This window comes from Ranitomeya variabilis, chromosome 2 (genome assembly GCF_051348905.1).
Source record: "Ranitomeya variabilis isolate aRanVar5 chromosome 2, aRanVar5.hap1, whole genome shotgun sequence".
NCBI lineage: Eukaryota > Metazoa > Chordata > Amphibia > Anura > Dendrobatidae > Ranitomeya > Ranitomeya variabilis.
This window is the reverse complement of record NC_135233.1, coordinates 338,924,002-338,945,888: the sequence shown is the minus strand read 5'-3', so window position 1 is coordinate 338,945,888 and position 21,887 is coordinate 338,924,002. Positions and strand designations below refer to the sequence as shown.

At 39.2% G+C, this 21,887-nt stretch overlaps 1 protein-coding gene across 1 annotated transcript in view; it reads left to right on the top strand.

Moving 5' to 3' along the window:
* The window catches only part of LOC143803736 (uncharacterized), a 59,447-nt gene extending 39,840 nt beyond the window's left edge, over nt 1-19,607 (top strand). Inside the window, exon 5 of the mRNA XM_077281510.1 lies at nt 19,469-19,607. Coding sequence (XP_077137625.1) covers nt 19,469-19,607 — 139 coding nt within the window. The remainder of the gene's footprint in view (nt 1-19,468) is intronic.
* The last annotated feature ends 2,280 nt before the right edge of the window (nt 19,608-21,887 follow it).

The window sequence follows — 21,887 nt, the reverse complement described above, 5'->3', positions numbered from 1 at the left end:
ATTTTTTTCCTTGATTTGTGTTCTAAAATCTACCTCAACACAAAAACACTACATCAATCAGTGGGAGAAATATATTGGCCTCAGTCAGGGCTTGTGTGCCACTCCTGTGTGTGCTATCTCTCATTCAGTGGGCCATAGAAAGCCTATTTATTTTTATTTATTTTTTTATTATTATTTGGTTTCTAAAGTCTCCCTGAAAAAAAAAAAATAAATAAAAAAACAGTGGGAGAGTAATATTGCCCTTTCAGCTTGTGTGCCAGTCTTGACTCCTGGGTGTGCCACCTCTCTCTCTCTCATTCAGTGGGCCATAGAAAGCCTATTTATTTTTTTGTTTTTTTTAATATTATTGGGTTTCTAAAGTCTTCCTGAAAAAAAAAAATACATAAAAAAACAGTGGGAGAGTAATATTGCCCTTTCAGCTTGTGTGCCAGTCTTGACTCCTGGGTGTGCCACCTCTCTCTCTCTAATTGTGGACCATAGAAAGCCTATTTATTTTTTTGCTTTTTTTAATATTATTTGGTTTCTAAAGTCTCCCTGAAAAAAAAAAAAAATACATAAAAAAACAGTGGGAGAGTAATATTGCCCTTTCAGCTTGTGTGCCAGTCTTGACTCCTGGGTGTGCCACCTCTCTCTCTCTAATTGTGGGCCATAGAAAGCCTATTTATTTTTTTGCTTTTTTTAATATTATTGGGTTTCTAAAGTCTCCCTGAAAAAAAAATACATAAAAAACAGTGGGAGAGTAATATTGCCCTTTCAGCTTGTGTGCCAGTCTTGACTCCTGGGTGTGCCACCTCTCTCTCTCTCTCTAATTGTGGGCCATAGAAAGCCTATTTATTTTTTTCCTAGATTTGTGTTCTAAAATCTACCTCAACACAAAAACACTACATCAATCAGTGGGAGAAAAATATTGGCCTCAGTCAGGGCTTGTGTGCCACTCCTGTGTGTGCCATCTCTCATTCAGTGGCCCATACAAAGCCTATTTATTTTTTTGTTTTTTTTTAATATTATTGGGTTTCTAAAGTCTCCCTGAAAAAAAAATACATAAAAAAACAGTGGGAGAGTAATATTGCCCTTTCAGCTTGTGTGCCAGTCTTGACTCCTGGGTGTGCCACCTCTCTCTCTCTAATTGTGGGCCATAGAAAGCCTATTTATTTTTTTGTTTTTTTTAATATTAGTGGGTTTCTAAAGTCTCCGTGAAAAAAAAAAATACATAAAAAAACAGTGGGAGAGTAATATTGCCCTTTCAGCTTGTGTGCCAGTCTTGACTCCTGGGTGTGCCACCTCTCTCTCTCTAATTGTGGGCCATAGAAAGGCTATTTTTTTTTTTTTTTTTTTTTTAATTAGTATTTGGTTTCTAAATTGTCCCTGAAAAAAACATTTTATCTTATTTGGTTTCTAAAGTCTCCCTGAGGAAAAAAAAAAAAAAAAAATTAGGTGGGAGAATAATATTGACATTAGTGCTTGAGTGACAGTCCTGCGTGTGTGTCATCTCTGTGATTTTGTGCCACAGAAAACAGAGTGTGTAACATTGTGCCTGATTTTCCTTGTGGTCTCACCAACCTGTTAAGGGATATAGAAATCATACTGAAGTTATAGCTCACCGTGTAAGTTGTTTGACAGCAACAAATAAAGTTACTTTGGTTAATTTTTTAAAACAATGAGGAAGTCTGGTGCAAGAGGTCGTGGCCGTGGGCGTTCATTGTCAGCTGATAATGATGGTAGTGGTAGTGGAGCATCAGGTGGTCGTGGGGATAAAAATATTCCACCTAAGTCTGGAGCTGTGGAGCCAGTTTCGTCGTCTGGCTACACAAGGCCTCGAACGCTCTCTTTTCTGGGAGTAGGAAAAACGCTTTTAAAGCCGGAGCAGCAACAGCAAGTTTTGGCTTACATTGCAGACTCAGCCTCTAGCTCTTTTGCCTCCTCTTCTGAAACTGGTAAATGTAAAAGCAGCGCGTCGCTTGTGGATGTTCACGGTCAGGGACAAGTCGCTTCCTTGTCCTCCTCAGCAAAAACTACAACAAGAGAGAAGGATGCAGCAGGCGACACAACGGGTCACTCCATGGAGCTCTTTACACATACCGTCCCTGGCTTAGAAAGTGAAACACTTAACAGGCCATGCCCATTACAAGTAGATTCTGACATGGAGTGCACTGATGCACAGCCACAGCCAGAGTACTATGTTGCTCCTTTGACTCAGACCACCACATTGCCCTCTCAGGGTACAGATCCACAATCAGACCCTGATGAGACTATGTTGCCCCGCCACGAACGCTATACCACAGACCGACACAGTGACACAGACGAAGTTGCACACGAGCTCGAAGAGGAGGTAATAGATGACCCGGTTGTTGACCCCGATTGGCAGCCATTGGGGGAACAGGGTGCAGGCAGCAGTAGTTCAGAAGCGGAGGTGGAGGAGGGGCCGCAGCAGGCATCAACATCGCAACAGGTTCCATCTGCCGGGCCCCTATCTGGCCCAAAACGCGTGTCAAAGCCAAAACCTGTTGGAGCACAGCGTTGCCATCCGGTTAAAGCTCAGTCTGCAATCCCTGAAAAGGGATCCGATGCTAGGAAGAGTGCAGTCTGGCATTTTTTTAAACAACATCCAATTGATCAGCGCAAAGTCATCTGTCAAAAATGTTCTACTAGCTTAAGCAGAGGTCAGAATCTGAAAAGTCTCAATACTAGTTGCATGCATAGACACTTAACCACCATGCATTTTCAAGCCTGGACTAACTACCAAACGTCCCTTAAGGTTGTAGCACCCTCGGCCAATGAAGCTAGTCAGCAACGCAACATCCCTTCCGTCACTGTAAGGCCACCATTTTCCGCACCACCGGCAGTATCTGTGCAGGTTTCTTTGCCAGCCAAAAGCAGTCAGGGTCAGGGAATCACCAGTTTTGTAGGCGGAAATATTGCATCTAAGGCACCGGCGGAAACAATACCGTCTCCAACCGTCTCTCAGTCTGCCATGTCCACCGGCACACCCGCAAGTTCCACGATCTCCATCTCTCCAGTTCAGCTCACACTACATGAGACTCTGGTTAGAAAAAGGAAGTACTTATCCTCGCATCCGTGTACACAGGGTTTTAACGCCCACATAGCTAGACTAATCTCGTTAGAGATGATGCCCTACCGGTTAGTTGAAAGCGAAGCTTTCAAAGCCCTGATGGAGTACGCTGAACCACGATACGAGCTACCCAGTCGACACTTTTTTTCCAGAAAAGCCATCCCAGCCCTGCACCAGCATGTTAAACAGCGCATCGTCCATGCACTCAGGCAATCTGTGAGTACAAAGGTGCACCTGACTACAGATGCATGGACCAGTAGGCATGGCCAGGGACGTTATGTGTCCATCACGGCACACTGGGTGAATGTGGTGGATGCAGGGTCCACAGGGGACATCAATTTAGGGACAGTTGTGCCTAGCCCACGGTCTAGGAAACAGTTGGCTGTAGGCGTTCGCACCCCCTCCTCCTCCTCCTCCTCGTCCTCCTGCAGAAGCTACAGCTCTTCCACAGACCGCAGTCGGCCAACCACTCCATCGGCAGATGACACTGTTGCACACCAGTTGTCCCATTATGGGCCAGCTACTGGCAAGCGTCAGCAGGCTGTATTGGCTATGAAGTGTTTGGGCGACAACAGACACACCACGGAAGTTCTGTCCGAGTTCTTGCAACAAGAAATGCAGTCGTGGCTGGGCACAGTAGATCTTGAGGCAGGCAAGGTAGTTAGTGATAACGGAAGGAATTTCATGGCTGCCATCTCCCTTTCCCAACTGAAACACATTCCTTGCCTGGCTCACACCTTAAACCTGGTGGTGCAGTGCTTATTGAAAACTTATCCTGGGTTCTCCGACCTGCTCCTCAAAGTGCGTGGACTTTGCTCACATATCCGACGTTCGCCTGTACACGCCAGCCGTATGCAGACCTATCAGCGGTCTTTGAACCTTCCCCAGCATCGCCTAATCATAGACGTTGCAACAAGGTGGAACTCAACACTGCACATGCTTCAGAGACTGTGCCAACAGAGGCGGGCTGTTATGTTTTTGTGGGAGGATACACATACACGGGCAGGCAGTAGGATGGCAGACATGGAGTTGTCAGGTGTGCAGTGGTCGAAGATACAAGACATGTGTCAAGTCCTTCAGTGTTTTGAGGAATGCACACGGCTGGTTAGTGCAGACAACGCCGTAATAAGCATGAGCATCCCCCTAATGCGTCTGCTGATGCAAAGTTTGACGCACATAAAGGAGCAGGCGTCTGCACCAGAGGAAGAGGAAAGCCTTGATGACAGTCAGCCATTGTCTGGTCAGGGCAGTGTACAGGACGAGGTAGCGGGCGAAGAGGAGGTGGAGAACGAGGAGGATGATGGGGATGAGTATATTTTTAATGCGGAACCTTTCCCGGGGCACTGGAAATTGGTTGCGTGTCAAGGCCGGGTTCTGGTTTTTTGAGGGACACAAGTGACGTAGATTTGCCTGCAACTGCCCCTCACCCAATCACAACCGGAGATTTGACAACTGGAACTTTGGCCCACATGGCGGATTATGCCTTACGTATCCTAAAAAGGGACACACGCATTACGAAAATGATGAACGATGACGATTACTGGTTGGCCTGCCTCCTTGATCCACGCTATAAAGGCAAATTGCAAAATATTATGCCACATGAGAACTTGGAACTAATATTAGCAACCAAACAATCAACTCTTGTTGACCGTTTGCTTCAGGCATTCCCAGCACACAGCGCACGTGATCGTTCTCACACGAGCTCAAGGGGGCAACAGACTAGGAGTGTTAGGGGTGCACACATCAGAAGTGGCGTTGGACAGAGGGGTTTTCTGACCAGGTTGTGGAGTGATTTTGCTATGACCGCAGACAGGACAGGTACTGCTGCATCAATTGAAAGTGACAGGAGACAACATTTGTCCAGTATGGTTACTAACTATTTTTCATCCCTTATCGATGTTCTCCCTCAACCGTCATTCCCATTTGATTACTGGGCATCAAAATTAGACACCTGGCCAGAATTGGCAGAATATGCATTGCAGGAGCTTGCTTGCCCGGCAGCAAGTGTCCTATCAGAAAGAGTATTCAGTGCTGCAGGTTCAATATTAACCGAAAAAAGGACTCGTCTGGCTACCCAAAATGTTGACGAGCTAACATTCATTAAAATGAACCACAACTGGATTTCGAAATCTTTTGCCCCACCTTGCCCGGCCGACACCTAGCTTTCCTATGAAAAGCTCTTGCCTGTGGACTACTGTGAATTACTTTTCTAATGTCTAATTTGCTGCAGCTGATTGTCCAGCATATGACATGTTTACACCTCCCTAAATGGCCAAACTCCCCACACGGGGCCGTGGTATCGCGACTTGGCGCAAGCACCCGTGAGACTGCTGTTTGTCTGAAGAGGTGGGTGTACTCGCTTTTGGTCGACGGCATTGCTACTGGGTTCCTCATAGTACATTAAAGTGTCTCTGGCGGTGGTGGTGCGCACCCAACGTCAGACACACTGTTGTAACATGAGGGGCCTTGGGCCTGTAACGCCGGTCACAAGAGAGTTCACCCACCCCCAGGTCAAACATTGCTCTACCACTTCCACAGTTATCTCTCACACTTCCACCAATGTTAAGTCTATGCGCTGACATCCTTCCATACCTGCCACTGACAATACCATTGTGTTGACATGTATGATGGTACTTAACATAGTCAGGGGCAGTGTCCTCTATTTACCACAGTAAATACTTTGCGCAAAATTAGTAGGTCTGAAACAACGCAGAGGATCCCACCCCTGAACCTAATGATTGCACCCTTTAGTGTTTTTGTTTTGTTTTAATGCGAGACATTCACATTTAGTTGTTGTTTTGGACTACTAACTGGCAGACACTCATTACAATCGGCCTCCGTTGACCAGACCACTGCTGCCCGTGTACCCCTGTAACTAATAATAAAGTGCCTACAGCCAGCCCAATTTAATTATGTTAGGCCTTCGAAGCCTTTCTGCGCTCACTCCTTCCACTAGGCCTCCACTGACCAGACCACTGCTGCCCGTGTACCCCTGTAACTAATAATAAAGTGCCTACAGCCAGCCCAATTTAATTATGTTAGGCCTTCGAAGCCTTTCTGCGCTCCCTCCTTCCACTAGGCCTCCACTGACCAGACCACTGCTGCCCGTGTACCCCTGTAACTAATAATAAAGTGCCTACAGCCAGCCCAATTTAATTATGTTAGGCCTTCAAAGCCTGTCTGCGGTCCCTCCTTCCACTAGGCCTCCACTGACCAGACCACTGCTGCCCGTGTACCCCTGTAACTAATAATAAAGTGCCTACAGCCAGCCCAATTTAATTATATTAGGCCTTCGAAGCCTGTCTGCGGTCCCTCCTTCCACTAGGCCTCCACTGACCAGACCACTGCTGCCCGTGTACCCCTGTAACTAATAATAAAGTGCCTACAGCCAGCCCAATTTAATTATGTTAGGCCTTCGAAGCCTGTCTGCGGTCCCTCCTTCCACTAGGCCTCCACTGACCAGACCACTGCTGCCCGTGTACCCCTGTAACTAATAATAAAGTGCCTACAGCCAGCCCAATTTAATTATGTTAGGCCTTCGAAGCCTTTCTGCGCTCCCTCCTTCCACTAGGCCTCCACTGACCAGACCACTGCTGCCCGTGTACCCCTGGAACCAATTATAAAGTGCATAGAGCCTATTTTTTAATTTAATTTAATATTAATAAAGCCAGGATGAACTACGATATACCACGCTATGAGCTACCCAGCTGACAATTCTTTTGCGAGAAAAGCCATCCCACCCCTCCACCTGCATGTTAAAGACCGCATTGTCCTTGCATTCTGTCAATTTGTCAGTCCAAAGGTATACCTGACAACAGACACATGGACCTGTAGGCCTGGCCACGGAAGGTTACGTGTCCTTTGTGGCTCAATGGGTTAATGTATTGGATGCATGGTCCACACAGGGGACAGCCTGCAAAGTCTGTCTGCAGTCCCTAATTCAAGTTGGCCTCAACTGAATAAAGCTGAGCTTCTACCTTCTGGCTCTGATTAACTGCTGTTTTTTAAAAAAATTGGCTTTTCCGTCCTTCTAAAGGTGTCTGCTCCTGCCTGGTGTTGTCCTCAACTGAATAAAGCTGAGCTTCAACCTTCAGTTCCAAACATACAACAAAAAACTGGTACAATACAAAAAGTGGCCTCCAGCTACAAAAACTTTCTCCTACAAGTAGTTAACTGACAGGTTTTTTTCCAGTGAAAACACAGATATGGCATCCAACGAGTGTTGTCCTGTCTCGTCTTCTTTATATTATTGCCAAGAAGCTGCAACTGAATAAAGCTGTGCTTCAACCTTCTGTTCCAAATTACCATTTTTAAAAATGCAATTGGCTGTTCCGGCCTACTAAAGATGTCTGTCTGCCCCTGCCTGGTGTTGTCCTCAACTGAATAAAGCTGAGCTTCAACCTTCAGTTCCAAACATACAACAAAAAAACTGGTACAATACAAAAAGTGGCCTCCAGCTACAAAAACTTTCTCCTACAAGTAGTTAACTGACAGTTTTTTTTCCAGTGAAAACACAGATATGGCATCCAACGAGTGTTGTCCTGTCTCGTCTTCTTTATATTATTGCCAAGAAGCTGCAACTGAATAAAGCTGTGCTTCAACCTTCTGTTCCAAATTACCATTTTTAAAAATGCAATTGGCTGTTCCGGCCTACTAAAGGGGTCTGCCCCTGCCTGGTGTTGTCCTCAACTGAATAAAGCTGAGCTTCTACCTTCTGCCTCTTATTAACTGCTGTTTTTTAAAAAAATTGGCTGTTCCGGCCTACTAAAGGTGTCTGTCTGCCCCTGCCTGGTGTTGTCCTCAACTGAACAAAGCTGAGCTTCCACATTCTGGCTTTCGCCCTATACTATCAGATATTAAACTGCATTTGGCCTACTAGTGTGGTTAGGCCCTTGAAACAGTGTCTGCTGCTCTTGGGTTTGCTACTCCACTGAACAAAGCAATGCCGCCTGTTTAGTCCTGTTACCAATTTTGAACTGCATTTAGCCTACTTTATTCTTTGGCCCTATATCTGTTTCCTCCTCATCCTGCCCATTGCCCAGCCACTGCTAGATGAGTCTGCTGGTACATTGACCTAGACCACTACATTCCCCTTATACTCTACACAGCCAGAATCTGACCCTGCTGAAAGTAAGGTTCCCCTTCCCGCATGTTATACCACCTTACACAGGGACAGAGAGGAAGGTGCAGATGAAAGTGCAGGTTCCTTCATCAGGTGGGGGGGCATACTCGTTGGCGACGTCACTGGCACAGGGCCCCTCAGAGTACGCAAAAGTGTCGCTGCTGGTGGGAGGCGCCCCCGCCATGCAAACACACCGCCGTACTTTGAGGGGCCCTGTGCCAGTGCCAATGCGAACGAGTGGGCCCCCCCTGCTTGCTCAGGATCACAGCACTTGCAACGTTGAAATACTTACCTTTCCCTGCAACACCGCCGTGACGTAGTCCGCATTTCCTGGGCCCACGAAAAACTTGAGCCAGCCCTACTCCCCCCACAACTTTTGCCAAATGACCCCCAATTCCCTATGCCCAACTATTATTATAAAGTTAATTAAGATTGACAAGCTTCAGAAACAAGAATGGATGTTTTTGGCATTAAAATGGGCACTGTAGGTGTTTTCCTGGCCTCCACTCACTGCCGACTATGCTTCCCCATTGACTTGCATTGGGTTTCGTGTTTCGGTCGATCCCCGACTTTTAGCGATAATCGGCCAACTGCACTCGACTCGACTCTGGACAAAATCGGGTTTCACAAAACCCGACTCGATCTTAAAAAAATGAAAGTCGCTCAACTCTAGTTACTGATACTCTTCCAACAAATTGATAATAATATCAAAAGTGTACCAATAATATTTATTCTCTTTTTATTGACATTTTCATAAACCTATAGTCCCAATAATATTTATTTGACCAGCAGATAATTAATTAAAATCGCATAAAGCGTGTTAAATAGACATTACACCAAAATCATAGCGAATCAAAATGTATTAAATTGATTACTGATACGCTTCCAACAAGTTGATAATAATATCAAAAGTGTACCAATAATATTTATTCTCTTTTTATTGACATTTTCATAAACCTATAGTCCCAATAATATTTATTTGACCAGCAGATAATTAATTAAAATCGCATAAAGCGTGTTAAATAGACATTACACCAAAATCATAGCGAATCAAAATGTATTAAATTGATTACTGATACGCTTCCAACAAGTTGATAATAATATCAAAAGTGTACCAACAATATTTATTCTCTTTTATTGACATCGGATATCGTAGTGACTGTGCCGTCTATTTGCACACAACCATTTTGAATCCATGTTTTGCTGACCTTAAACATTTTGTATAACAGCTGTGTTTCTCCTGATTTTTCTAGCGCGGCTCGCTGAGCGTTACCACTGCACTCATTTCTCTTTGCTGCTTCTGAATGTACACTAATCTCACCCATAGACAGTTTTCCTTTAAAAAATATGAATATTATTGAATATAATGTTTTACATATGTTACAGTATTTTATTTTTCCTGGTGTTACTTTAATAATAATGATAATAATAATAATAATAATAATCATACACCGCAAAATTGTGTCAATATTGGACTACTATGAAATTTTCCATAAAAATCTTCTTGGTTATCCCAAGACACGTAAGAAACAAATGCATGGCTTTTAGCACCGCCACAGACACGTATATTATTCCATCTTTCTTTAATTCAACATTATTTTATCACATATTAATTTCACAGATGTCTGTGCCGTCTATTTGCACACAACCATTTTGAAACCATGTTTTGCTGACCTTAAACATTTTGTATAACAGATGTGTTTCTCCTGATTTTTTATTTTTTTATTTTTTTTTCTAGCGCAGCTCGCTGAGCGTTACCACTGTACTCATTTCTCTTTGCTGCTTCTGAATGTACACTATTCTCACCCATAGACAGTTTTCCTTTAAAAAATACGAATATTATTGAATATAATGTTTTACATATGTTACAGTATTTTATTTTTCCTGGTGTTACTTTAATAATAATAATGATAATAATAATAATAGTAATCATACACCGCAAAATTGTGTCAATATTGGACTACTATGAAATTTTCCATAAAAATCTTCTTGGTTATCCCAAGACACGTAAGAAACAAATGCATGACTTTTAGCACCGCCACAGACACGTATATTATTCCATCTTTCTTTAATTCAACATTATTTTATCACATATTAATTTCACAGATGTCTGTGCCGGCTATTTGCACACAACCATTTGAATCCATGTTTTGCTGACCTTAAACATTTTGTATAACAGCTGTGTTTCTCCTGATTTTTCTAGCGCAGCTCGCTGAGCGTTACCACTGCACTCATTTCTCTTTGCTGCTTCTGAATGTACACTATTCTCACCCATAGACAGTTTTCCTTTAAAAAATATGAATATTATTGAATATAATGTTTTACATATGTTACAGTATTTTTTTTTTCCTGGTGTTACTTTAATAATAATAATGATAATAATAATAAAAATATGAATATTATTGAATATAATGTTTTACATATGTTAGTGTTTTATTTTTCCTGGTGTTACTTTAATAATAATGATAATAATAATAATAATAATAAAAGTATGAATATTATTGAATATAATGTTTTACATGTTACAGTATTTTATTTTTCCTGGTGTTACTTTAATAATAATAATGATAATAATAATAAAAATATGAATATTATTGAATATAATGTTTTACATATGTTACAGTATTTTATTTTTCCTGGTGTTACTTTAATAATAATAATGATAATAATAATAAAAATATGAATATTATTGAATATAATGTTTTACATATGTTACAGTGTTTTATTTTTCCTGGTGTTACTTTAATAGTAATAATGATAATAATAATAATAATAATCATACACCGCAAAATTGTGTCAATATTGGACTACTATGACATTTTCCATAAAAATCTTCTTGGTTATCCCAAGACACATAAGAAACAAATGCATGACTTTTAGCACCGCCACAGACACGTATATTATTCCATCTTTCTTTAATTCAACATTATTTTATCACATATTAATTTCACAGATGTCTGTGCCGTCTATTTGCACACAACCATTTTGAAACCATGTTTTGCTGACCTTAAACATTTTGTATAACAGATGTGTTTCTCCTGATTTTTTTTTTTTTTTTCTAGCGCAGCTCGCTGAGCGTTACCACTGCACTCATTTCTCTTTGCTGCTTCTGAATGTACACTATTCCCACCCATGGACAGTTTTCCTTTAAAAAATATGAGTATTATTGAATATAATGTTTTACATATGTTACAGTATTTTATTTTTATTAATAGTTACTTTTAACTATTCTTTTAGAGTGTCTAGTAGATTTATATTCTTTGCCTGATATATTTCTACACAAAGCTTCAAACTATTTTGTAATTTATAATGTATCACAGTAGTTTCATATGAAGTTACATCTTAGGCCCCATTCAGACTATTGTAATATCTGTAGCTTAAAATAGAGCCAAATAGCTACTTTCAAATCCGGACATACACCATTGATTTTAATGGGGTCTAAGGGGGTTCTATCAAGGTTTCCACATAATAGTTATGGAAAGAATAATGCTACAGAATTGGCCGCTCCAGTTATAAAACAAAAATGATGAAAATTATCCATGATGATAATGTGAAAAAGGCTTATGCAGTGGGTTTATGGATCTCTACAATAAACACCATGTGTAGAAATTTGGTTCTAGAACTTGTTGGATTAGTGAATATAATAACGTTTGTCATATTTTATAACATGCAGCTAATGATTCCTGCTTTCAACTTGTATGTAACTGGATTAAAATAAAGAATAATGACCTAGCTGATTTGGGTGATATTGTAAAACCATTTATTGTTTCTACTACTTGGCAATTGTTACATTCAGTTATTTTTATTTATTTATTTATTTATTTTTATTTTTATTTATTTATTTATTTATTTATTTTTCCTTGGAATTTGTTAGTCATTACAATTATTTTTGCTCCCAAGATAGGTTTTTAGAGCCACCAAGCTACATAAATGTGCAGGCTCCTGAATATTACAATTACAAAACATTCAAAGTTTGTTTCTCCACTTTTTGCAGATAATAAATCTTAATTTCTTTATAATTTGACTTTTAGTTATAGTTTGTTTCAGTTCTTTGGCGTTCTATGTATACCGTAAATTTTGCTTCCTTTCAGTGAATAATATAAGACAAATTATTTTTATTCAAAAACATCTAACTTATGTATACTTTTAAAGCTTTGTTACATTTCTAGCCAGTCTACACCATGCTGTGTAACATAAATACATGCGGCCTTGTAGTGATTTAATATAGTGCACCAAACATGATATGGTTTTTGGTTTCTCTGAACTGGCGCAAACAAAACATATAAGGTAGTACGGCACAAGACGTGAGCGTACCCGCAGCTCACTGAGCATTACCACGGTACTCACTTCTCTTTGCTGCTTCTGAATGTACACTATTCTCATCCATGGAGAGTTCTCCTTTAAAATATGGATATTATTGAATATAATGTTTTAATTATGTTACAGTATTTTATTTTCCTGGTGTTACTTTTGTTCATGTATTACTGGTCTCTTCTGCAGTTGTGATTCGTACCTTTTCTATAAAAATATGGATAAATGAATTGTCCATTATAGAACCATTTTGAATCCATGTTTTGTAGACCTTAAACATTTTGTATAACAGATGTGTTTCTCTTGATTTTTTTTTTTTTTTTTTTTTTTTTTCTTGGTTAAGGGATCACTGATGTTTTAATAAACTTTGAATAAATAACTGTGCATACATAAGAAACCTTGCAATATATCTTTATAGAAATAATACTTCTGCACTCATGGCCACTTCTCCTCCACCTTTGCCTCCTGAACTCATCATTCACTGTGAAATAATGCAAAAATCCATCTTTGTGCTGATGGAGGCATCAACATTTTGCCATTATAAGTTTATGGCTCTGTAAAGAGAGATGAGAATTGTCGAAAGGAGCTGGAGGCAGACACACACAACACACAGAACACACGCACAACAAACACACAGAATACACGCACAACAAACACACAGAACACACGCACAGCAAACACACATAACATACAGAACACACACAACACATACAACACAAACAACAAACATACACACACACAACATACAGAACACACACAACACATGCAACACACACACAACAAACACACACAACACATACAACACACACAACAAACATACACACACACAACATACAGAACACACACAACACATGCAACACACGTGCGTGTGTTCTGTGTGTTGTGTGTGTCTGCCTCCAGCTCCTTTCGACAATTCTCATCTCTCTTTACAGAGCCATAAACTTATAATGGCAAAATGTTGATGCCTCCATCAGCACAAAGATGGATTTTTGCATTATTTCACAGTGAATGATGAGTTCAGGAGGCAAAGGTGGAGGAGAAGTGGCCATGAGTGCAGAAGTATTATTTCTATAAAGATATATTGCAAGGTTTCTTATGTATGCAGTTATTTATTCAAAGTTTATTAAAACATCAGTGATCCCTTAACCAAGAAAAAAAATAAAAATAAAATAAATAAAAAAAAATAAAAAAATAAAAATCAAGAGAAACACATCTGTTATACAAAATGTTTAAGGTCTACAAAACATGGATTCAAAATGGTTCTATAATGGACAATTCATTTATCCATATTTTTATATAAAAGGTACGAATCACAACTGCAGAAGAGACCAGTAATACATGAACAAAAGTAACACCAGGAAAATAAAATACTGTAACATAATTAAAACATTATATTCAATAATATCCATATTTTAAAGGAGAACTCTCCATGGATGAGAATAGTGTACATTCAGAAGCAGCAAAGAGAAGTGAGTACCATGGTAATGCTCAGTGAGCTGCGGGTACGCTCACGTCTTGTGCCGTACTACCTTATATGTTTTGTTTGCGCCAGTTCAGAGAAACCAAAAACCATATCATGTTTGGTGCACTATATTAAATCACTACAAGGCCGCATGTATTTATGTTACACAGCATGGTGTAGACTGGCTAGAAATGTAACAAAGCTTTAAAAGTATACATAAGTTAGATGTTTTTGAATAAAAATAATTTGTCTTATATTATTCACTGAAAGGAAGCAAAATTTACGGTATACATAGAACGCCAAAGAACTGAAACAAACTATAACTAAAAGTCAAATTATAAAGAAATTAAGATTTATTATCTGCAAAAAGTGGAGAAACAAACTTTGAATGTTTTGTAATTGTAATATTCAGGAGCCTGCACATTTATGTAGCTTGGTGGCTCTAAAAACCTATCTTGGGAGCAAAAATAATTGTAATGACTAACAAATTCCAAGGAAAAAAAAAAAAAAAATAAATAAATAAAAATAAAAATAAATAAATAAATAAATAAATAAAAATAACTGAATGTAACAATTGCCAAGTAGTAGAAACAATAAATGGTTTTACAATATCACCCAAATCAGCTAGGTCATTATTCTTTATTTTAATCCAGTTACATACAAGTTGAAAGCAGGAATCATTAGCTGCATGTTATAAAATATGACAAACGTTATTATATTCACTAATCCAACAAGTTCTAGAACCAAATTTCTACACATGGTGTTTATTGTAGAGATCCATAAACCCACTGCATAAGCCTTTTTCACATTATCATCATGGATAATTTTCATCATTTTTGTTTTATAACTGGAGCGGCCAATTCTGTAGCATTATTCTTTCCATAACTATTATGTGGAAACCTTGATAGAACCCCCTTAGACCCCATTAAACTCAATGGTGTATGTCCGGATTTGAAAGTAGCTATTTGGCTCTATTTTAAGCTACAGATATTACAATAGTCTGAATGGGGCCTAAGATGTAACTTCATATGAAACTACTGTGATACATTGTAAATTACAAAATAGTTTGAAGCTTTGTGTAGAAATATATCAGGCAAAGAATATAAATCTACTAGACACTCTAAAAGAATAGTTAAAAGTAACTATTAATAAAAATAAAATACTGTAACATATGTAAAACATTATATTCAATAATACTCATATTTTTTAAAGGAAAACTGTCCATGGGTGGGAATAGTGTACATTCAGAAGCAGCAAAGAGAAATGAGTGCAGTGGTAACGCTCAGCGAGCTGCGCTAGAAAAAAAAAAAAAAATCAGGAGAAACATCTGTTATACAAAATGTTTAAGGTCAGCAAAACATGGTTTCAAAATGGTTGTGTGCAAATAGACGGCACAGACATCTGTGAAATTAATATGTGATAAAATAATGTTGAATTAAAGAAAGATGGAATAATATACGTGTCTGTGGCGGTGCTAAAAGTCATGCATTTGTTTCTTATGTGTCTTGGGATAACCAAGAAGATTTTTATGGAAAATTTCATAGTAGTCCAATATTGACACAATTTTGCGGTGTATGATTATTATTATTATTATTATCATTATTATTATTAAAGTAACACCAGGAAAAATAAAACACTGTAACATATGTAAAACATTATATTCAATAATATTCATATTTTTATTATTATTATCATTATTATTATTAAAGTAACACCAGGAAAAATAAAATACTGTAACATATGTAAAACATTATATTCAATAATATTCATATTTTTATTATTATTATCATTATTATTATTAAAGTAACACCAGGAAAAATAAAATACTGTAACATGTAAAACATTATATTCAATAATATTCATATTTTTATTATTATTATCATTATTATTAAAGTAACACCAGGAAAAATAAAACACTAACATATGTAAAACATTATATTCAATAATATTCATATTTTTATTATTATTATCATTATTATTATTAAAGTAACACCAGGAAAAAAAAAATACTGTAACATATGTAAAACATTATATTCAATAATATTCATATTTTTTAAAGGAAAACTGTCTATGGGTGAGAATAGTGTACATTCAGAAGCAGCAAAGAGAAATGAGTGCAGTGGTAACGCTCAGCGAGCTGCGCTAGAAAAATCAGGAGAAACACAGCTGTTATACAAAATGTTTAAGGTCAGCAAAACATGGATTCAAATGGTTGTGTGCAAATAGCCGGCACAGACATCTGTGAAATTAATATGTGATAAAATAATGTTGAATTAAAGAAAGATGGAATAATATACGTGTCTGTGGCGGTGCTAAAAGTCATGCATTTGTTTCTTATGTGTCTTGGGATAACCAAGAAGATTTTTATGGAAAATTTCATAGTAGTCCAATATTGACACAATTTTGCGGTGTATGATTATTATTATTATTATTATCATTATTATTATTAAAGTAACAACAGGAAAAATAAAATACTGTAACATATGTAAAACATTATATTCAATAATATTCGTATTTTTTAAAGGAAAACTGTCTATGGGTGAGAATAGTGTACATTCAGAAGCAGCAAAGAGAAATGAGTACAGTGGTAACACTCAGCGAGCTGCGCTAGAAAAAAAAAAAAAATCAGGAGAAACACATCTGTTATACAAAATGTTTAAGGTCAGCAAAACATGGTTTCAAAATGGTTGTGTGCAAATAGACGGCACAGACATCTGTGAAATTAATATGTGATAAAATAATGTTGAATTAAAGAAAGATGGAATAATATACGTGTCTGTGGCGGTGCTAAAAGCCATGCATTTGTTTCTTACGTGTCTTGGGATAACCAAGAAGATTTTTATGGAAAATTTCATAGTAGTCCAATATTGACACAATTTTGCGGTGTATGATTATTATTATTATTATTATTATTATCATTATTATTATTAAAGTAACACCAGGAAAAATAAAATACTGTAACATATGTAAAACATTATATTCAATAATATTCGTATTTTTTAAAGGAAAACTGTATATGGGTGAGAATAGTGTACATTCAGAAGCAGCAAAGAGAAATGAGTGCAGTGGTAATGCTCAGCGAGCCGCGCTAGAAAAATCAGGAGAAACACAGCTGTTATACAAAATGTTTAAGGTCAGCAAAACATGGATTCAAAATGGTTGTGTGCAAATAGACGGCACAGTCACTACGATATCCGATGTCAATAAAAGAGAATAAATATTGTTGGTACACTTTTGATATTATTATCAACTTGTTGGAAGCGTATCAGTAATCAATTTAATACATTTTGATTCGCTATGATTTTGGTGTAATGTCTATTTAACACGCTTTATGCGATTTTAATTAATTATCTGCTGGTCAAATAAATATTATTGGGACTATAGGTTTATGAAAATGTCAATAAAAAGAGAATAAATATTATTGGTACACTTTTGATATTATTATCAACTTGTTGGAAGCGTATCAGTAATCAATTTAATACATTTTGATTCGCTATGATTTTGGTGTAATGTCTATTTAACACGCTTTATGCGATTTTAATTAATTATCTGCTGGTCAAATAAATATTATTGGGACGATAGGTTTATGAAAATGTCAATAAAAAGAGAATAAATATTATTGGTACACTTTTGATATTATTATCAATTTGTTGGAAGAGTATCAGTAACCAATTTAATACATTTTATACTCACTATGATGTCTATTTAACACATTTTATCCGTTTTTAATTAATTATCTGCTGGCCAAATAAATATTATTGGGACTATAGGTTTATGAAAATGTCAGAAGCACATCTTATAGCGGATAAATGACTTGTAACAACATATTATTTTGTAAGAAGTTTCACATATTTGGTAAACACCTCTTAACACACACACACCCTGACATCTAGTTAGTGATGTTGGGACTATAAATAAAATAATACACTTTGATACACTATGATTTTGGTGTGTTATCTATTTAATATTCTTTGCTGTCACTTTGATAACAATTTATTATCAATTTGTTGGAATCGTATCAGTAATCAATTTAATACATTTTATACTCACTATGATGTCTATTTAACACATTTTATCCGTTTTTAATTAATTATCTGCTGGCCAAATAAATATTATTGGGACTATAGGTTTATGAAAATGTCAGAAGCACATCTTATAGTGGATAAATGACTTGTAACAACATATTATTTTGTAAGAAGTTTCACATATTTGGTAAACACCTCTTAACACACACACCCTGACATCTAGTTCGTGATCAGTACAGATACATTTTAACAGCTGCTAGCTAGTGGAATGTTTGTATCTCCAGCACTGAAAATCTTAGCATCTGTTAGCAGTTATAGTACTAGAAACATTCAAGCTCACAGCAGAATAATACTACAGAAACACAGCCTCACTCTCCCTACCAGCGGATTATCAAATAAGGCTACTCTTAATATAGCATATAATCAACTAATATAAAACAATTACTGGGATAATAAACACTGTATCAAATACAGTGATAATAATATTAAACTATGTAAAAAAAAAAAAGGGAGGGGGGAGCAGGCACACAGCTGCTGTCAGCAGACAGGGAGGGGTGGGGTTACACACTTTGATACACTTTGATAGGGGCGTGTCCACCTGTCAAATTGAGTTTGACGAGAGGTCCCTCTGCTACACTACTCCTACACTGAATGCAGGTAACAGCAGTATTAATAGGGAAAATATTAGATGTAGCCCTGAAAGGACTGTTTTTTTAGGTTGCACAATCAGTATACCCATAGAAAGACTGTAAAGCAATAAACTCTGCCTACATGCTTCGAATATAAAACTAGCACTTCTTCAGCAACCCTGCCCTGTCTTTAAGTACCTTGAGTACTGAGTTGTAATGGACTATGAGAATGCAGCGCATAATGATGCAACCTTATCCTGGAAAAAAAGCTGAACAACAAGGATGGCAATTTCTGTAGCCAGCAGTGTGCAGGAGAAGGTGCTGTTGTAGCGCTAATGCCAGCGTCCTTGCATGGCTTTCCTCATACTCATCACCCCGGCTTCATCGTGGTCCTTGGCATGCTGCTTGCTTCCTCCGGACTGTGCAGGCCACATATCAAGGCATATCAAGGCAGTATGCCTAATGTGTGCACACTCCCCTGTTCTAAAAGGGGTAATGTCACTTGCCAAAATGCCCTCAGTTTATAGCTGGGAGATATCTAGCATAAAAGGCACCCTACCAAAATTGTGAGGTGCCTAAGCAATGTGGACCCATTAGTGAGTTTTTTATGCAGCTATTGTGTTGCCAGGTCAAAGTCCTAGTACCTGAGTCTCTAGGTCCTCGTGTGGCCAGGGCGTGAACCCAAACCCCTGGTCCTTGTGTTGCCAGACCCTGAACCCGAACCCTTGGTCCTTGTGTGGCTGTATACAAACCTGATACCATTGCATCAGTACTAGAACCTGTCAAAGACTGTTCCAAGATCCAAATTTAGCCCTGTCTGTGAATCTTTCATTGTCCATTCTGTTTGAGGATCCAGAACCCGTGCAGTCTGAAGAGAATCCATATCCTGTCTCATCCAGTTATCATCATGTCAGCGTATGTGGTTCTTGGGGTCAGCAGTCGCAGTACCAAGGACTGCCTAGGAGTGGTAACTGCAGATAAAGCCTGACTCAACCATCAGTAGATCCAGTGAACACCAGGTAGCCAATTAGACATGCCCCTTCCACGGTAAGCCCGGACCTATGGCACAGTGGATCCACAAACCATGTGTGCCACCTGTGGGTGTGACAGCCATTATCAGTGTAGGCTGTTGTAAGTGCAGTGCTACAACACTGCTAGGAATAAACTTCTAGGAGGGTACTCTAAGGCAGTGTTCCCCAACTCCAATCCTCAAGAGCCACCAATAGGTTATGTTTTCAGGATTTCCTTAGTCAGGTGATGGAATTATTGTCTATGCAGGTACTATAACTATTACCTGGGAAATACTAAGGAAATCCTGAAAACATGACCTGTTGGTGGCTCTAGAGGAGTGGAGTTGGGGAACATTACTCCAAGGCAATGACTGGCGTTAGAAGTGGAATGTGCATTGAAACAGCATGGGGTGTCTTACACAGCTCCTGTGGCCTGTGAGAAAATAGTTTTAAACTGGTCTTTTAAGGAATCAAAGGTATGAAGGACATTTTGGTGCAAATGATAGAGTTGTCTGAACCATTTTGATGGAACATTTAACTTTTTGCTATGAAAAGGAGCAAAACAAGTTAAAGACAAAACTGAAGAGCATTTGTTATTTCATGCATAAATCATTGACCATTGCACCATTTTGCAGAATTTGGAGCAAAAAAAGCCAACTGAAACCACAGGACAAAAAAAATGAGCGACATAAAAAAATGCAAATGATGGATTTGGCCTCAAGTTGTTACTTCCTGACCCATCTGCTGATAATTCTGTGCTTTAAGTGAAGTGTGAAAAAGAAGTAGGCGTTGGTTGGATGGATTGAGATGTAATAAGTTGTGAAATAAGAATATTTTGTAAGGATGTTTTTTAGATTAATTACATGTCAAAGGAAAAATTCTGCGGAAAAGAAAGTATGTTTCTAAAGGATGGTTCTAGGATGTTTCGCCACCAGCAGTTCACCCCCAGCAGTTCGCCCCTGGGTACATTTCATCCCCGCACATTTCGTCCCCAGCATTTGGCCCCCAGGATGTTTCGCGCCCGCACATTTCGCCCCCACACATTTCGCCCCCAGCAGGTCGCCCCCAACAGTTCACCCCCAGCAGTTCGCCCCTGGGTACATTTCGCCCCCGCACATTTCGTCCCCAGCATTTGGCCCCCAGGATGTTTCGCCCCCGCACATTTCGCCCCCAGCAGTTTGCCCTAGGGTACATTTTGCCCCCGCACATTTTGTCTCCAGCATTAGGCCCCTGGATGTTTTGCCTCTGGCAGTTTGTCCCTGGCAGTTCGCCCCAGATGTTTGCACCCTTGTGGTTCATGAATTCTTGTCCGTCATCAATTTTTCGCCCCCAGCATTTCTCTCCTGGCAGTTCGCCCCCGGATGCTTGTACCCTTGTGGGTTCATGAATTCCCGTCTGTCATCAATGTTTCACCCCCAGCAGTTTGCCCCTAGCAGTTCGCCCCCGGATGTTTCACTCCAGAATGTTTCTCCTACAGCATTTTGTCCCTGGATGCGTCGCCATCTGATGTTTCACACCTAACATTTTGACCCCAGATGTTTCACCCTCAACTTTTGGGGTCAACATGCAGGGATCAAAACATCTAGGGCTGAATATACCTGGGGGTAAAATATACAGGACCCCAATTGCTGGGTATTCCTGTGGCTGCCTTTTCAGCTGCTCACCCAGTGTCTCTTCTGGCTGGCATTAAAGGAGTAGTATCACCCTAGAACAAAAAAAACCTGACATACTTAACTGTCACAGCTGCAGCTCCTTGGGTCACGGAGTGCAGTCTAGCAGTTCCCCGTGATGTCTTCTCCTGCTTCTGGCTGTCTTTTCATCTTCCCTGGATCACTGATCCATGAAGCATGATGAATGCCGAAGCAGTGAGGCCGAATGTCTCCAGGCCACTCACTGACATGACGTCACTCCTGCCCCATTCATCAGTCAATCCAGGGGACAGGATGCCTCTCCTGTCACCAAGACTCGTGGTGGCCTCCGGATCCAGCATGGCCCTCGCCAGCCCACACAGCCAGGAGAAGATCAGGCAAAGATGAGCAGAAGACCTCTAGGTAAGTACCTGGAGGGGAAGATTGGCAGCATGCTTACCGCAACATGATTGCTGAAGCATGCTGCCTTATTTTGATTTTGCTGTTCGGCATGAGAATACCCCTTTAATGCAGGCTATGTATGGAAGCAGGGGGATTGTTGACTGACTACAGGGTTAATCCCACCAACCATCTCTGCAGAACTGAGATATTGGCTTTGCTGAACTAAAG